General features: G+C 38.7%; 1 protein-coding gene across 5 annotated transcripts in view; it reads left to right on the plus strand.

Moving 5' to 3' along the window:
* Positions 1-15,686, plus strand: part of PACRG (parkin coregulated) — a 493,217-nt gene extending 477,531 nt beyond the window's left edge. For 4 of the 5 annotated variants that reach the window (XM_073337862.2, XM_073337860.2, XM_073337856.2 and 1 more), the window contains exon 6: positions 15,331-15,686. In XM_073337862.2, coding sequence (XP_073193963.1) covers positions 15,331-15,491 — 161 coding nt within the window. In that variant the 3' untranslated portion in view covers positions 15,492-15,686. The remainder of the gene's footprint in view (positions 1-15,330) is intronic. The other variant, XM_073337863.2, reaches the window with a different exon arrangement.
* Positions 15,687-16,037: the final 351 nt, after the last annotated feature.

Consider the following 16,037-nt stretch of genomic DNA (forward strand, 5'->3'; position numbering starts at 1 on the left):
TATTTTTATACTCCTCACTAGTCATCTGTCCAAATTCCACTTCTTGTTAGCTTCCTTTTTGAGTTTAAGCTCACCAAAGATTTCACTGTTAAGCCAAGCCATATTTGCTATTCTTTCTGCACATTGGGATGGTTTGTTCCTGCATCCTCAATAAGGTTTGTTTAAAATACAGCCAGCTCTCCTGGACTCCTTTCCCCCTCATATTAGCCTCCCAGGGGATCCTGCCTGTCAGTTCCCTAAGGGAGTCTAAGTCTGCTTTTCTGACGTCCAGGATCCGTATTTTGCTACTCTCCTTTCTTCCTTTTGTGAGGATCCTGAACTCAACCATCTCATGGTCACTGCTGCCTAGGTTGCCACTCACTTCTACTTCCCCTACCGAACCTTGTATGTGATTGCCTTACAGATCTATTTAATTAGGATATTATTAGAAATAAGATAAACACACTCTGACCCTGATTTTGCAATCTCTTACATATGTGTGTAAGAGGTTGCAAAATCAGAAAGTAGATCTGGTTTTTCTTTTTGTGTAGTGTGAGCTTTATATTATTGAGCAACTTGGATTCATTTTGTAAAGCTAAATTTGTAGAATTTTGCTGAGCTTTGCATTCTGGGGCTTCTAAACATAGTTAAATGTTCTCTCATCATTCGCTCCCCCTCTCCGCCTTGTCACTGAGAGGTTTTTTTTTAGCATATTACAAAGTGTGGATGTTATAGACAAGGGGAAAAGCTGAGTTACATTTGTTGTTCCTTTTACTTCATGATCACTCTCTATTTTTTCTTTATATTTTGTAAAGGATCTTCTTGTAATGGTCTTTACCTACACTGGAAGCTCTTTGGAGCAGGGATCATCTTTTTGTTATCTCTGTACAATGCGTAGCACAGTGGGGGCGTCGATCCCTGGTTGGGACCTTTACATGTCACTCCGGTACAAACAATTTAGAAGAACTATATGAAGTTCTGCAGGAGTTTTGTCACTTTTTTGTTGCTGACTTTGTATAGAAATAAAAACAGCTGCGATTAAATAAAATAGAACCACCACCACACCGATCATTTGAGGCACAGTATTTCAGATTTTGGGATCTAAGGGTAGACAGATATATTTAGATACCTAAGTAAGCAGCCTCATTTTCAGAGGTGCTGAGCATCTGCAGCTTTCATTTCGTGAGTCGGGGAGGGGCAGGGCGGAATCTCAGGAAATATTGATATAGCCCACTTATTTAGTTGTCTACGAATGGAGTTAGGGCTTAACTTTAGGCACGCACGTTTGAAAATTTTGGCTTAAATTGACAACATAACAAAAGGGCTTCTCTTCCAGTTCATTATTAACTTCGATTTTTTATTCTCAAAAATTGATGGAAATGTTTTAATTTTGCCAATATCAGATGAGGTCTTTTCTGGTTTTATTTCATTTTTGCTGTTAGTTATTGTTGCCGGTAGCACTCACAATGTGCTAGTTGCTGTACAAACACAAAAGAAGGCACAGCCTCTCCCCGAGGGAGCTCACAGTCTAAAAAGAGAGGATAGAGATGGAGGCTAGAGAGGATAGAGGGGGAAGGAAACAGATAGCAATTTGCCATTTCCTCATAATCCAAGTTTTTAATACAGCCTTCCCTGTAGATAAAGATTTTAGCTAATCCCAATTTAGTTATTTTAAGGATCACATTAAATGTGGGTCTGAAGAAGGAATTGCAAGCATAGGAAAGTGTCACTTTTAAAACTAATAAATTGCTCAAAAAAATGTGCTGGATTTACAACACTAGAAAAGAAAGCTTTGGGTTTAGCCACAAAACACGCAGCTGCAATGCAGACTTCCCTAAATGGCTTGCCAGTGTACATCAGCCCTGGTCTGGAAGGACTTGCCTCATTCCTTGGCCTCATAGCTGAGACTACCCACAAGGGTAGGGTGACCAGATAACAAGTGTGAACAGTTGGAACAAGGGGTATGTGTACGGTGGGGGCGGGGGGGAATAGGCACCTATATAAGTCAAAGCCCCAAATAGCAGGACTGTCCCTATAAAATCGGGACATCTGGTCACCCTACACAGGGGAGCCAGCCAGACTGTGATCGTGGCCCATGAATGCGTCACAGTCCTTCTGCAGTGACCTAGGGGTGCAAAGGATAAATTGCAAATCTTGTAAAAATTGTGCATTTTCAGTGCCTGCAAAATACCTATTTTAATTTACACAATGTGCCTATCAAAAGTTATAGGCACATGTAAAATAAAAATTAAACCATATTTTACAAGACAAAGCTAAATCAACACAACGTTTACTGATCGCAGCCCAGAAACACAGTTGCCAAGGTTAGTAGAGCTCCTTTACTGACATTTTTTAATTAAAATTATAATGGAGACTCTGTTCCAAATATATATGGCAAGACTATCATTGTACCGCTGTGTATGTGTGGGTGTGTAAATCAGAACCTTCAAGAAATGCCTATAACAAAGCTCAGTAACCGCGTGACCATATGACTACATCTTTTGGCTTCCCATCTCCCTATTTTCCCTCATTGTTTGTTGCTTGCCACTTCCTCTGTCATGTCTACATTTATACTGTAAACGCTCTGGTACAAGGACTGTCTATTTTATTTGTCAGTAAAGAAGCTAGCATGTTGAATGTTTTATATATAATTATTATTATTCAGGAAGCATCCTCCATAAATCAGTATTCAGTGACCCAGCCTTTTGGTGATATATGGAGAATTATTTGCAGTTGCTCATCATGTTAACAGGAATTGAGAGAAGCTAGTATAGTGTATCCCTCCCTCTTTAAAATGACTTTCAAAGATTTTCTTCAAAGGCCTCCATGCTACATGAGCTGCTATGGCCCACTATTCCGGAAATCCTCAACAATCTTTTCTGAAGTAGTGCTTTCTATTAATCGCTCCAGAGCCATTGTTTCCAGGGGAACCAATTCAGCACTGCATCTGCAGAGTTGGGACACAGGCCTTTAAATGCAAGGCTTCCCTTATCATAAAACAAACTGTAAGATGAAACAGCCATCTGTGCTCTACTGGAGAGAGACAGAGAGGGCATTCTGTGAAGTGTCGCTTTTCCATCTCTTCCCAGGAGGTTGACAACCCAAAGTGAAGCAGTGAAGAATACACATTTCAGGAAAAGTGTAAGAGGATCTTTCTTTTAAAAGCTCTCCCATTTGGATGCTTTTCATTTTCCTCTTCCAAGCCATCTTTTAAACTAGACCAGGGATCAGCAACCTTTGGCATGCGGCCCACCAGGGTAAGCCCTCTGGCGGGCTGGGCAGGTTTGTTTAGAGGCGCAGGCCGAGGGATGTGCTGGGCACCGCTTCCTGGAGCCCCCATAGGCCTGGGACGGCGAACCGCGGCCAGTGGGAGCTGCGATCGGCCAAACCTGTGGACGCGGTGGGTAAACAAACCGGCCCGGCCCACCAGGGGGCTTACCCTGGTGGGCCGTGTGCCAAAGGTTGCTGATCCCTGAACTAGGCTATGATACCACATACTTACAAAAACCTAACTGGTCATGGAAATGGCTGTTTCATTGGTTCTAATGTAAAACTAAATACAGTCCAAGCATATCTATGCTCAAAGATCATCAGTGTGCAAGGAGGCATGTTTTTAGTCACCAAAGTAGATTTTCTTCACAGCGTTTTATTTTCATTCTTCATTATAAGACCATGTAAACTGACAAATATTCAACCAGACAGTACACTACAATGCAAGTTAGCTGTCTTCCTGGCTGTTTGTAACAAATCTCTAGACTAGTCAAGTTGACTTGGAGCATCCAGCAATCTCTCTCTCTTGTCTCCCGCACCTGTGCACATATGTATAAAATAATCTTCAGCTTCAGTCAACAGATTCAAGGTTCTCTGAGGCTCAGAGGTTACAGGCATAGAATCTGAGAACAATGAATCAGAGGTTAAAATTGTAAAGACAAACTTTATAAACTTGTAGTCGTATTTATAGAGAACATAAAGGGGTCGTATTCTGCCCTGTTCTGTGTGGATGTGCTGAGGGTTGCATAGAGAGCCTCTGACCCCATGTCCCTCGGTCCTAGCACAGCAGTATGTCAGGATACATGGCTAGAACTCAAGAAAGCATGAGGTGGGGAACTTCCATTCTATGCTAATTGGCCTCTCCCAGTACTCCCAAGGAGACATGGTTTAGACTCCCAGACTATGCATCACATGCTAGCTGGGAGCGTACACTGCTTTCTTTTAAGGACTGGCAGTATATAGCCCACCAAGCTCTCCCCAGCATCCACACTAAATCATTCTGCCCTGCTTATGGAGGATGGCTCTGATAACCACTACACATCTAGTACTACTTCACTTCCTGCCCTCTCAGAACATCCGCAGCAGGTAAAGACAGAAGTTAAACTGAGAAGTAACGTTCAGATCCAGATTTGATTTTTCCCAAGTTTGGGGCTGTTCCAATCCAGAATTTGGTTTTAGCTCAGCCTCTAGACAAAAATATATACAATAAATATATTAGGTACAAGAGAGTGCCAGGAATATTTCACTTGTAAGTCACTGGGTCAGGTTTTGCTTGCTGTTGCAACCATGCAACTCCCTAGACTTCAGTAAAGTACTGTAGATCTAAAGGAAGAGAATTTGCCCCGCTGTGCATCTCATATGCCCTGTTCAAAAGAAAAGCAGTGGAGTTTTTCCTTCTGTGTACATTACATTCATTGGATGTGGAAAACAAATATGACTATAGGGGACGATATGCTTGTCGGTTATTCCAGTTCTACAAATGTAAAAATTGTCTCAAATAGTTGCTTGCCAACAATAGAATAATAGCATAGATACAGTAAAGCAGAAACTCCCTTTTTTATTCCCTCTCCTGTAAATATATTTTACTATTGCTTTTTACAAAAATACAATTTTAAATGGGGAGGGAGATAATGAGATAACATTTTTGGAAGAACAATACTATTATCTTAAAATAATGAACAAAAAGAATAATACAATAGTTAACAAAATAAATAGGAAAATTATGCTTGCTTATATGAAAACATTTTTCCTCTTAAAACATTGGAAAGTGTATTAACAATAACAATCTCTCAGAAGAAAATGTTAGCAATTTCTGATTTTATGGTTTTATGTAAACCAGTTTTATTTATTTATATATTTATTTATCAGATTATACACAATTGCATTAGAGTTTTGGAAAAATTAAGTGACTTAATAACATTACATTGTAGTCCCGATGGAAAATTTTTAGGTGCACAGTTTTGAAAACACATTGTACAAAGTATCATGCCATCACAAAAATGACAAAATAAGAGATGATTTTATATTAAGTAGCAAAGGAACTAATCACATAAAGGCTTGCATAAGTATCCAGAAAAACATTTTCTCTGTGTTGCCACACTGTATGTCTAATTCTGCTCTCTTCGGTCCAAATCTAAAGCCCAGTGCCTGACCTAAGTGGCAGTACCAAGCTCTTGATAGATGGGGGGGAGGGGATGGAATCCTACATAAGGGCCATATTCTACTCTCTCTCTGTACAAAACTCCCATTGTTTTCAATGTAGACATGTAGAGCTGGCCCAGAGACTATAATGAACATGTCATTTGGTCTTCTCCACAGAATGATGGGATATCCCTGCTTCTAAAGTTTAATTTCTAGTGCTATTACCAACAGCCACAATCTAGTTCTCAGCTTTTCAGACTCAGAGAGGTTCTTAGTGGTAGATCCAAAGTGGCGGACAGTTCCAGAGCTGGTACTCCCACGACAGACCACCTATCTCAGCTCCTGCAGCAGCTTTTATTAGCAGCTGGGTAGAATGGATTTCCTTCACATTATGGTCGCAGCCTCGCACATAGCTGCTCACTATGGAATACAAGCACGTCACTGTTCAGCAAGATTACATACCAAGGTGCAGTCTCTTCAAGCATTATTTCATACAGCCTGCTTCCCCTTCAGAGGTCTGAACTGCCACACAAACTAGGAGAAGTCAATTTCTTACAAACTCAGGGACCGCCCTCCCTCCCTCCCCCTCCCCCTTTCTTCATCTACAGCTTTTTTCCTAGAAGAGAGATTCACGGACAGGAAGGTAATAATAGTACTGCAACCCCAAGGATCAATCAAGTCATTTTTAGTGCTGCTAGGTCTCATGCTTTGCTGCATGAGATTTCCATGTGATATCCTTTAGGAAAACCTTCTATCACAACTATATTGTAGGAGGTTCCTCTTGGCAGATCCCAGATCTACACACTATGAATTTCACCAGTGTCACAGAATATAAAATGTAATACAACCAAGATTTATCACTTCCCTTTGTGTCTGTTGGGGAATGTTCTCCATACTACCTCTCTCGGAAAGTTACATTGTTCGTGGCTAATAAATCAGTGTGGAGGGTGAATGAGTGAGATTCAGATATTCATTCCAAATCCATCTTTCACAATCTTCCTCAAGGACATGGCGGTGCTGCACTCCCACTCCAGATTTCTTCCCAAAGGGATTTCACAATTTCACCTTAACCAGTTGTCATAAATATAAAGGGAAGGGTAAACCCCTTTGAAATCCCTCCTGGCCAGGGGAAAGCTCCTCTCACCTGTAAAGGGTTAAGGAGCTAAAGGTAACCTCGCTGGCACCTGACCAAAATGACCAATGAGGAGACAAGATACTTTCAAAAGCTGGGAGGAGGGAGAGAAACAAAGGGTCTGTCTGTATGCTGCTCTTGCCAGGGACAGAACAGGAATGGAGTCTTAGAACTTTTAGTAAGTAATCTAGCTAGGTATGTGTTAGATTATGATTTCTTTAAATGGCTGAGAAAAGAATTGTGCTGAATAGAATAACTATTTCTGTCTGTGTATCTTTTTTGTAACTTAAGGTTTTGCCTAGAGGGGTTCTCTATGTTTTTGAATCTAATTACCCTGTAAGATATCTACCATCCTGATTTTACAGGGGGGATTTCTTTATTTCTATTTACTTCTATTTTTTATTAAAAGTCTTCTTGTAAAAAACTGAATGCTTTTTCATTGTTCTCAGATCCAACGGTTTGGGTCTGTGGTCACCTATGCAAATTGGTGAGGCTTTTTACCAAACCTTGTCCAGGAAGTGGGGTGCAAGGTTTTGGGAAGTATTTTGGGGGGAAGGACGTGTCCAAACAGCTCTTCCCCAGTAACCAGTATTAGTTTGGTGGTGGTAGCGGCCAGTCCAAGGACAACGGGTGGAATATTTTGTACCTTGGGGAAGTTTTGACCTAAGCTGGTAAAGATAAGCTTAGGAGGTTTTTCATGCAGGTCCCCACATCTGTACCCTAGAGTTCAGAGTGGGGGAGGAACCTTGACACCAGTGTATTAACTTCATCTTGTTTCCGAAAATCTCATGACTTGTCTGAGGAAGCAATATTGCACTAACTGAACGTTTAATGAACTCTGACCTATCTGGGTAGGGCAAAGCCTTTTCAGCGATCTCCTTTGATTTATTCATTGCTTTTGCGGGGAAGTCTGAAGGGAAAACCATTTCTAACTAGAGCATATTCTGAATTCAGACCCACTAGAACTAGGGTGACCAGATGTCCCATTTTTATAGGGACAGTCCCGTTTTTGGGCACTTTTTCTTATATAGGCACCTATTACCCCCCACCCATCCTGTTTTTTCACAGTTGCTACCTAACTAGAACCAAACATCGGTCCAGAATCAGATATCCTCAGTGTTTATTCTATGAGAAGAAAGTCATTTTCTACAGCATGTTGAAAAGCCTGCCTGTTTCTGTAAGGCTGCTGTGAGGAGCTCAACTCTCAGTTTTAGTCAACATTATTCTGTCAGTACTGGTGCTAAAACAGATGCTCATTTGGAGAGTTCAGTCTTTATTGAACTAAGTGCTCCTCAGTCTTCCGCCTGGGTCTGTTACAACTACTAAGTCCCAAAAGAGTGGGGACATAATCTCAAAGAAGAAATGAAGGTAACTCATCTATAACTGGTTTCAGAGTAACAGCCGTGTTAGTCTGTATTCGCAAAAAGAAAAGGAGGACTTGTGGCACCTTAGAGACTAACCAATTTATTTGGGCATAAGCTTTCGTGAGCTACAGCTCACTTTATCGGATGCATACTGTGGAAAATACAGAAGATGTTTTAAACACAGTATGCATCCGATGAAGTGAGCTGTAGCTCACGAAAGCTTATGCTCAAATAAATTGGTTAGTCTCTAAGGTGCCACAAATACTCCTTTTCTTCTTTCATCTATAACTGAAGTTCTGAGTGTTTCTCCCTTTGCCTCTTCCCAGCTACCTACCTTCCTGCAAGTTCTTTCAGAGAGACTTTTGCAAAGCAGAAATAACTGGGGAGGGGCCAGTTTGAAACAAGGATTCTTATAGCCTCAGTCAAAACATTTGGTTCTGGATAAGGTATGTGTGTGCTACCCATGGCGTTACAGCTTTCAAAAGGTTTCAGTATTCACAGTACAAAAATGGTGCATCTGCAAAGACAGTGTACTCAGAGAAGGCTAATGACAAGTGAATAATCTTCCTTCCATCTTTTAGCTGCATCACATCTTCCACTGTAAATAAAGACCGCAGCATTATAATGTGTCAGTTTATTGTACAGTTGGCTTACTGCCAATAATGTAAAACGTATACATACTTCATTTTGTTTGAATAGCTGCCACCAGTTCAAATGGAAGCTTTCTCTGCTGAAAAATGCATGTTTAGTAACTGGCTTTTGGTGAGCATTCATTCATTGTGACTCTCATACTGTTCATAAAAGGAATGCAAATTCAACCCGTGGGAGGGTCATACGCTTCTAACCTTCATGTACATTGGTTCAGGTGACAAAGTTTGCCTAGTTCTGTTTCAAAGAGATATCAGTATAAAGAATGAAATATTTTTTGCTTTAGAGGTCAGGATTAAGGTTATTCTTATAGATTTGTAAGAAGCTCATCTTGCAACTGTCTGCACTGTATATCTAGCTTGAGAATAAATAAGCACACTTAAGTTTCCTGAGCTTCCAATCCTCTAATCGTCATAAGTACAAGTGTTCAATCCTAGTTCTGTACATACACAAAATATGTCTTAGAGAATCTGCACATCCCTCCACACCCGTCTCCTTCTCTATCTTTAAGCACCCTTCACTGTCCTAAAGTTTCCATTTAGGTCCACTTCATTAGGAAACAGGAAAAAAGGGATAAACAGGCGATTTTAGGCACACTTAGCAGTTTCTTCATTTTTGTTACAGGAACTCAGATTAATGCTCATGGAACAATTTATTTCTTTAACTTTTTTCTCTGGTTACATTATAATGACAATACTGGGCCCACTTCTGCAGTCAGTGAAGTTCCAAATCTCTCATTGAAGTCAGAGGCTTTTAATCGTGCAAGTTATGCAGGATTGAGCCTTGAACTTTACATTCATTTTTGTAAAAGGAAAGTTTAAAGAAGATTAAACATATTCCATAACAGATGGTGACAGGTATACAAACATCTCCTAAAGTTTTATTAATACTAAGTCATGAATTACTGAACTTTCCACTCGTACAGCCCTGGGACCCTGCTCCTTTCAGCATTTTGAATACATGAACAAAAGCTTTCCTAAAGAAGGAGACATATTATGCGGCAACTTTATTTTAAGTATGAACTAATATGGTTTTATTAAATATGGGTTATTGTGTGATTATGGTTTATAATAAAATCAATGATCCTTACAATATTTTAGACTTTCTGCTATGTCACTTTGTTACTTTATCAACTAAATAATGCTTATTCCATGTCTATGTATGTTTATACATTGTTATTATGAATTTTGCATTAGTTGAGCTCCAGTTGGAACAGAACTTAGCATCAAATAATATCAAATGTATTTTCCGCTCATGGCTAGCAAATCCACTCCCATTTTGCACATAAACACTTTTTTTCTACAAACAAAAGATACTTTGTACAAGCTCAGTTATATCCAAAATAATTGGGAAAACATCTGATCTGCACAAATAGTGCAACCTTTTTTGCACTTTAAGCACGATTTGTGACCTAATTTATTATTTTGCAACAGTAAACAGTGCATCAAGGCCATTAAGGTTTCTGCCTTATGCTTCTGTCCCCTGTCATGCCTGCTGTTTATCTAAGATTATTTAACACTGATTTGTTATGATATTGATCACTAGTACAAACATGGGCAGACTTCAAAGTTAAAGTTTGTTAGAGAAATGTAAGTACTTAAAGACAAATAATTTTAGGAATATCCTTTTCCCCTTTATTGGTTGACTATGTTTGCTAATAACATTTGTCAGAAAAATCTGTGATTTGGTTTTCATTTTAGTGTCTCAATTAAAAAAAAAAAAGCTGGACTTAGACTGGATTGCATCTGATGTTGCTAACGTTTCCTGGAAATGGAAAACTGTGATAACAGCCGCTATCTTGGCTCATTTAAAAAAAAAAAAAAATTTACAGCAGCAATTTACAAGTAGTTAAAACTATTTCCAATAGGCTTGCATCTTTACTAAAAACGTAAGTCAATCAAATGTTTCCTTTCCAATCAGATTACTTCTTCCATTCTTTCACCAGGTTGTTGACTATCAGAATTGTTTTTAGCTAAACGATACATTTATTCTAAAAATAAATATTAATTTATGAAGTAAACTAAAATTTAGCCACATATGGAAGACAACACAAAATATAGGTTCTTTCTATTGTTAAAGCAAGAAAATGAGGGTAAGAATTAGGAAGGTATCAGCAGATACAATACCTAGAGAGACCAAGTAAATTTAGACCCAAAATAAAGGTTTTGTTAAAATACATTTTAGAGGAATAGAAAATGTTTTCATGGGTGTGTATGTTTTTGGTGTTTGTTTAATTGCAAACATATCTGGTTTCTCCTTAGATTTAAACTTTCCCCTGCAGTGTTTGCAACTAAATACTGTAGCATTGTAAAAGATAAATGATTGGCCTCAATGGTGAAACGTAAATTAGCCAACCAAGTTTTGCCTTTGGATATGCAACTACAGCTCCTGGTGAAGTCAGTGGGAATTCTGGGAATTAGAGGGTAGAATTTGGCCCCATAGCTTTGTGAAATATTTTCAGTTTGAATAATTAAAGGTGTTTTTAATACAAGGAAAGCAGAACATTAAAAAAATTAACATGTTGGTGTCCCTTTTTATGGTCTCTGCAAAGTAATGATAAAGACAATCATACTTTTTTTTTTTAACTTTAACTTTGTGCCTGATCATTTGGTATATGCAGTTGCTTTCAGAATTACTCCGTTTATGTAGTGGAGACTATTGTCAGTATGCTAAAGGAACTGTTTATTTCTGTCATGCGCAAATATAGATTTTATTTATTTGGCATATGCAATCCAGTCAAGCCAAGCCACAGTGTCCTTATCAATGATATTCAAGGCATGAAGACCTCCAGGAAGTTGAGTCATTTTGCAGTCCTCAGTAATTGGTGTCATGGTTTGTGACTGCCCACACTGACATAGTGGACTGTCGCTAAAATGCCACCAAAATTCTGCTGCAACACAAATTCCATGTCTGGTGTGAAACTGGTTCAGCAGGCTCCATTTTCTTTGCAGTAAATCAAACCCAGGTTGACAATGTCAGCTCCCAGACTACTGGAAGTTGGAAGTTGTAATATTCCAAATGCTATGACTTCTCTACCTTTATGGTTGTACAGCCATTCCAGTTTTAATTCATGTCATCCATGAAGTAGGACCTTAGAAACAGTCATTATCAATGGCAAGCTTTAGTACCATTGATTTACACAGAGGTGCTTGAGCACATCCAGCCGATTAAAACACCTTGAATAGAAGGAGACCAGGTCTGCCAAAAGAGAGCGCTAATAAACTAAAAGAATTTCTAGTATACTTTAAGATTCTAAAGAACTCCCAGAGATAAGAGTAGATCAGATCGAATCTTACAAATTGGTTCTCCTCACGACATGGCAACTGCCCTCATATACTCAATCCTTAACACTTTGAGAGAGATTTTGCTTTTCCTTCTTTAGTCTTTGTTCTATTGATTTCATCAACTAAAGCAGGTCTTTCAGTTCACCTTTGAGTATCATATACTGTTGTACATATCATATACTGTTAGGAGGCAGAGAAACTATTTGTTTGATCCAGGAAAGGAATTAAAAAATATTTTCCCAATTCCAGTCTTCTAGACCTGAAATCTTAATATTCCTTCAGTATGCATGTTCTATACAAGTAACAACATTTTCTCTAAGGACAAGATTTCTTGATCCATGCTGAATCTGCCAGACGTTTCACTTTGACATCATAGTACAACAGATGTGCTTTCTAACACTTCCTTCTTGTTGATTAGTGTTGCAAAAGACAGCTTCTTAAAGAGCATGAATCAGATCCATGTTCACACATCGCATATGCAGCATTTTTGTGGCGGACAACATGGGCTCCATATACAAGCTAACAGTGAAATAAAGTTAAACCGGAGAAGGGCATACTGAGACTGCTGTAATTCGATAGCAATTTTTTTCCAAGTACTCATCATTATTATGGACTAGATATTTAGCCTTAGGTGTGCTGAGGAAATCAGTCTGGCTCATCCATCTAGTGTTGACAAATGCTGGGGTGGATATTGTCCTGTTAGGTTAATCATTATTTTATTTGTCTGAAAGATTTGCTAATTCCTACAGCTATGTAGGATGGCTATTGTGGTACTTAGCAGAGGACGTCAATGCTGCAGTAACCTTTCTGGTATTGTCATTTATAAGCCATGTCTTGAAATTAGAGTGGACAATGACTGTCTTGAGGATATGAACCTTGCACAGGTTGTGCATGTCTGATGAAATTTTTTTGTAATGATAGTCTGCACATTACTTCAGCTATCCCTTGCATACTATTTCCCTTATCATTGCCTAACCCTAACCTTTACCTGTCAAGACCTGCTTTAGTTGATGAAATCACTAGAACACTACCTTTTAATCAAACCTCCAAGCCATTTAATGTAGGAAATATTTTACACGTCTTTTCCCAGTATTGAATGCTTCTACAAATTCTTCTGCACAGGAAACAGCTGGAACATAAATCCTGTCCCCACCACAACTGAAGTGCATAGTCATCCTCCAGAGACCTAATCCAGATCTCCCACTTTGTGATATATCACTGTTACTTCAATATTATGGAATTTTGAATGGACTTTTTAAAGACATATGAAAGCTGTTTAAGCTCCTTATCAGAGAGAATGTAGGATTAAAAATTACAGATTTTAGCAAACAATTTGAAAATTGATAATTCCTTTACTTATCTGCCGAGACGTAAGTTCACGGTTCAGGGCTTCCCCTGCTGCAGCTAATGAAATCACAAATACCATCAAGCGCTGTCAGGAATGTTGGCAGTACTGCTCTCTTCATAGATGAAGTGCTACCATCAATCTACGGCCTTTTTTGGTTAGCTAAAAGCATATTTAACCAAAACACCATTTGATTTGTAATGCTTTCTTGCTTTCTTACCATTGCTGATTGACAACCTATTTTGTGTAAATTAAAATAATCTGCTGCAATACCACCTTGCTGTCTTCTACATGATGGCACAGTCCATTATTTCGAACATCATAGCCATTTCCATAGGAGTGAATGCTGGTGTCACAAATGTGTTCTGAAATCACTAATGTAATCAAATAGAGAGAGGTGATTTTTTTTAAAAGGGAGCCATCATCATAATATCTTTCAGATGAGAATACCTGTCTTTACATACCATAATTTTATACAACATTTTGCAAATAAATAAATAAAGCATAAGAGTTTACAAGGTTGATAAAATGTTATACATATAACTGTAACAGAGTGTTAGCAGTTCTCTAGGATCAAATTTTTACCATTAGGATAATTTTTCACATAACCATTGTTCAGCTGATCTCTGCATGTGTACAGGGCGGCAAAACTTTTACCAGTTTCTCTGTGTAAGAATGACAGAAATCCAGAATCCAGATCCGGCTCTGGGAGTCATTTGGACCCAAATCCAAAAAAACACTTAAGCATGAATGATGCCTAAATTTAAATACGTGAGTAGTCCCATTGAATTAATGTGCTTAAAACTAAGCATGTGGCTAAGTGCCTTGCTGGATTGGGGCCTTGCAGATCTGCACTCTGAAGAACAGGCACTGCAGATACCACAGCAGTAAAATCTGGCCCACCCTTTTAATGTGTCTTAGTCCTGACCTGAAAGGAACCATTGTCACTAGCAGTGAGAAGTTGTTTCAGTGTCCTTGATAATTGTATCCTTGGCCTGTTTGCTAAACCTGTCAACAAAATGGCTAGATAGTATTATTTGAGATGCTGAATTTTACGATGTAGATTCTTGTCCACTAATAACTGGAGTGAGGCCACTAACTAATTTCCCATGGACCACCAAACAAGCATCAGCTAGTAACCACTACCAGAGACTATGTATCCTGGCTGGACTAGAGCCCACTGACAATTCCCTAAGCCATCCAGTGTCCTTACCAAGTTATGGTTGTTGTACGTTTTGGAGAATATTCATGCTGAGAGAGTCAGATCTTTGGAGATTTCGAAGTGCTGTTTTCCGGCAAATTGTAGTACATTTTTCCCCTTTAAATCTCTCTTAAAATCCCTGGGAGCAGAATTATCCATCACTATTTTTCATCTTTAAAACTTTTGTGCAGCAGTTTACACTGGGCTCTTTACATTAGCTAATATGCTGTTTATACACAAATAAACATCACAGCCACGTCTCAACCTGCTCCATATTAGAGAAGGCTGCAACAGTTGTTCTGTCTATGGGCTAGAATAATGTGTCCTCTTGACATTGACTTAATTTAACACATTTTTCAGGGAGTAGAAGTAGATTGAGTGGTGCGTTGTGCTCCAAATATATCTCTTTGGCCAAGTGACACCCCCTCTTTGAGCTCCACAATCTGAAACACTGTAGGCATATGGATCTGGTGTTTAGCATGGAACAATCCCAAAAAAGCATCCACTAAGGATTTCATACCACAACAGACCCTAGCTTTTCAGAGATAAGCATTTATATATCAGGCAATTGAGTTTTGTCCCAACTATCACTATGAAATAAAGCTGTAATGGTCTTAAGATGTTACTGGCTAGCTATGGGAATCTGCAGAGACAAAGCCTGTGGATGTTAATAAAATTTGTTTTCTGTATTTTTAAAATCCAGAATAGCACCGAGATACTAAGATAATGGGCACATTACAAATAGATTTTAGACCATATTGACAACTTCAATGGGAAGGATGGATGGATGATGAATGGATCGATAGAATTTCATATATTTAAATCCTGCAACATTATATGTCACAGGATAAAAATTGCAGTGAAGTTATGGTCATTGACCAGCAATTCTATTTAGCTATGTCATGTTTTCAGAAAGCTACAAGGAAAACTCTAACATAATGTTGTATTTTGTTTTTATTAACCAGTTAATTCAGGAGATGGTATTGACTACAGCCAGCAGAAGCGTGAAAATATTGGAGATTTGATTCAAGAGACACTGGAAGCCTTTGAGCGCTATGGTGGAGAAGATGCTTATATAAACATTAAATACATGGTCCCTACCTATCAATCGTGCTTGTTAAACTAACAGATAGGACAGTTGTGTCAACAGGGGTGATTCCATTTGTATTCTCAAAGGCTACATCCAATTCTGTATAATATCTTGTTATTCACGCTTTCTTTCTCTACAGCTGCTAAAGTAGTGGCTTCTGGACCATTAGACTAGTACTATTGTGAACAAGTCTTTCCAATACATAAATAGTGCCTGTTCCTTAGATTACAATGATGTACTGTGCTTATTTGTTCTGCGAAAGAATTACTTCTTTATAACAGAGCTGACTGGAGCAGGAGTCAGAGTTAAACCTTCAGTTGTATAGACAATAAAACCATAATTTTCATACGCAATTCAGTAATTGCTGTTCTGTGTCCGCTTGCTGTGGGGGTGATGTCAGGGGTTGTAACAAGAAGAGTTTATGCTGACTGCTTAATAGGTGTTTGTCATGGAAAAGAAAGTTCAGCAATGCCTCTCCAGCAGCTGTGCAAAATTATGTACTCTGACATACAATAAAACTGTTGAATGTATATACCAATTACAGTAGGAAACTTTATACAGTCCATTATAAACCCCTGTGAT

Source organism: Lepidochelys kempii, chromosome 3 (genome assembly GCF_965140285.1).
Source record: "Lepidochelys kempii isolate rLepKem1 chromosome 3, rLepKem1.hap1, whole genome shotgun sequence".
Lineage (NCBI taxonomy): Eukaryota > Metazoa > Chordata > Testudines > Cheloniidae > Lepidochelys > Lepidochelys kempii.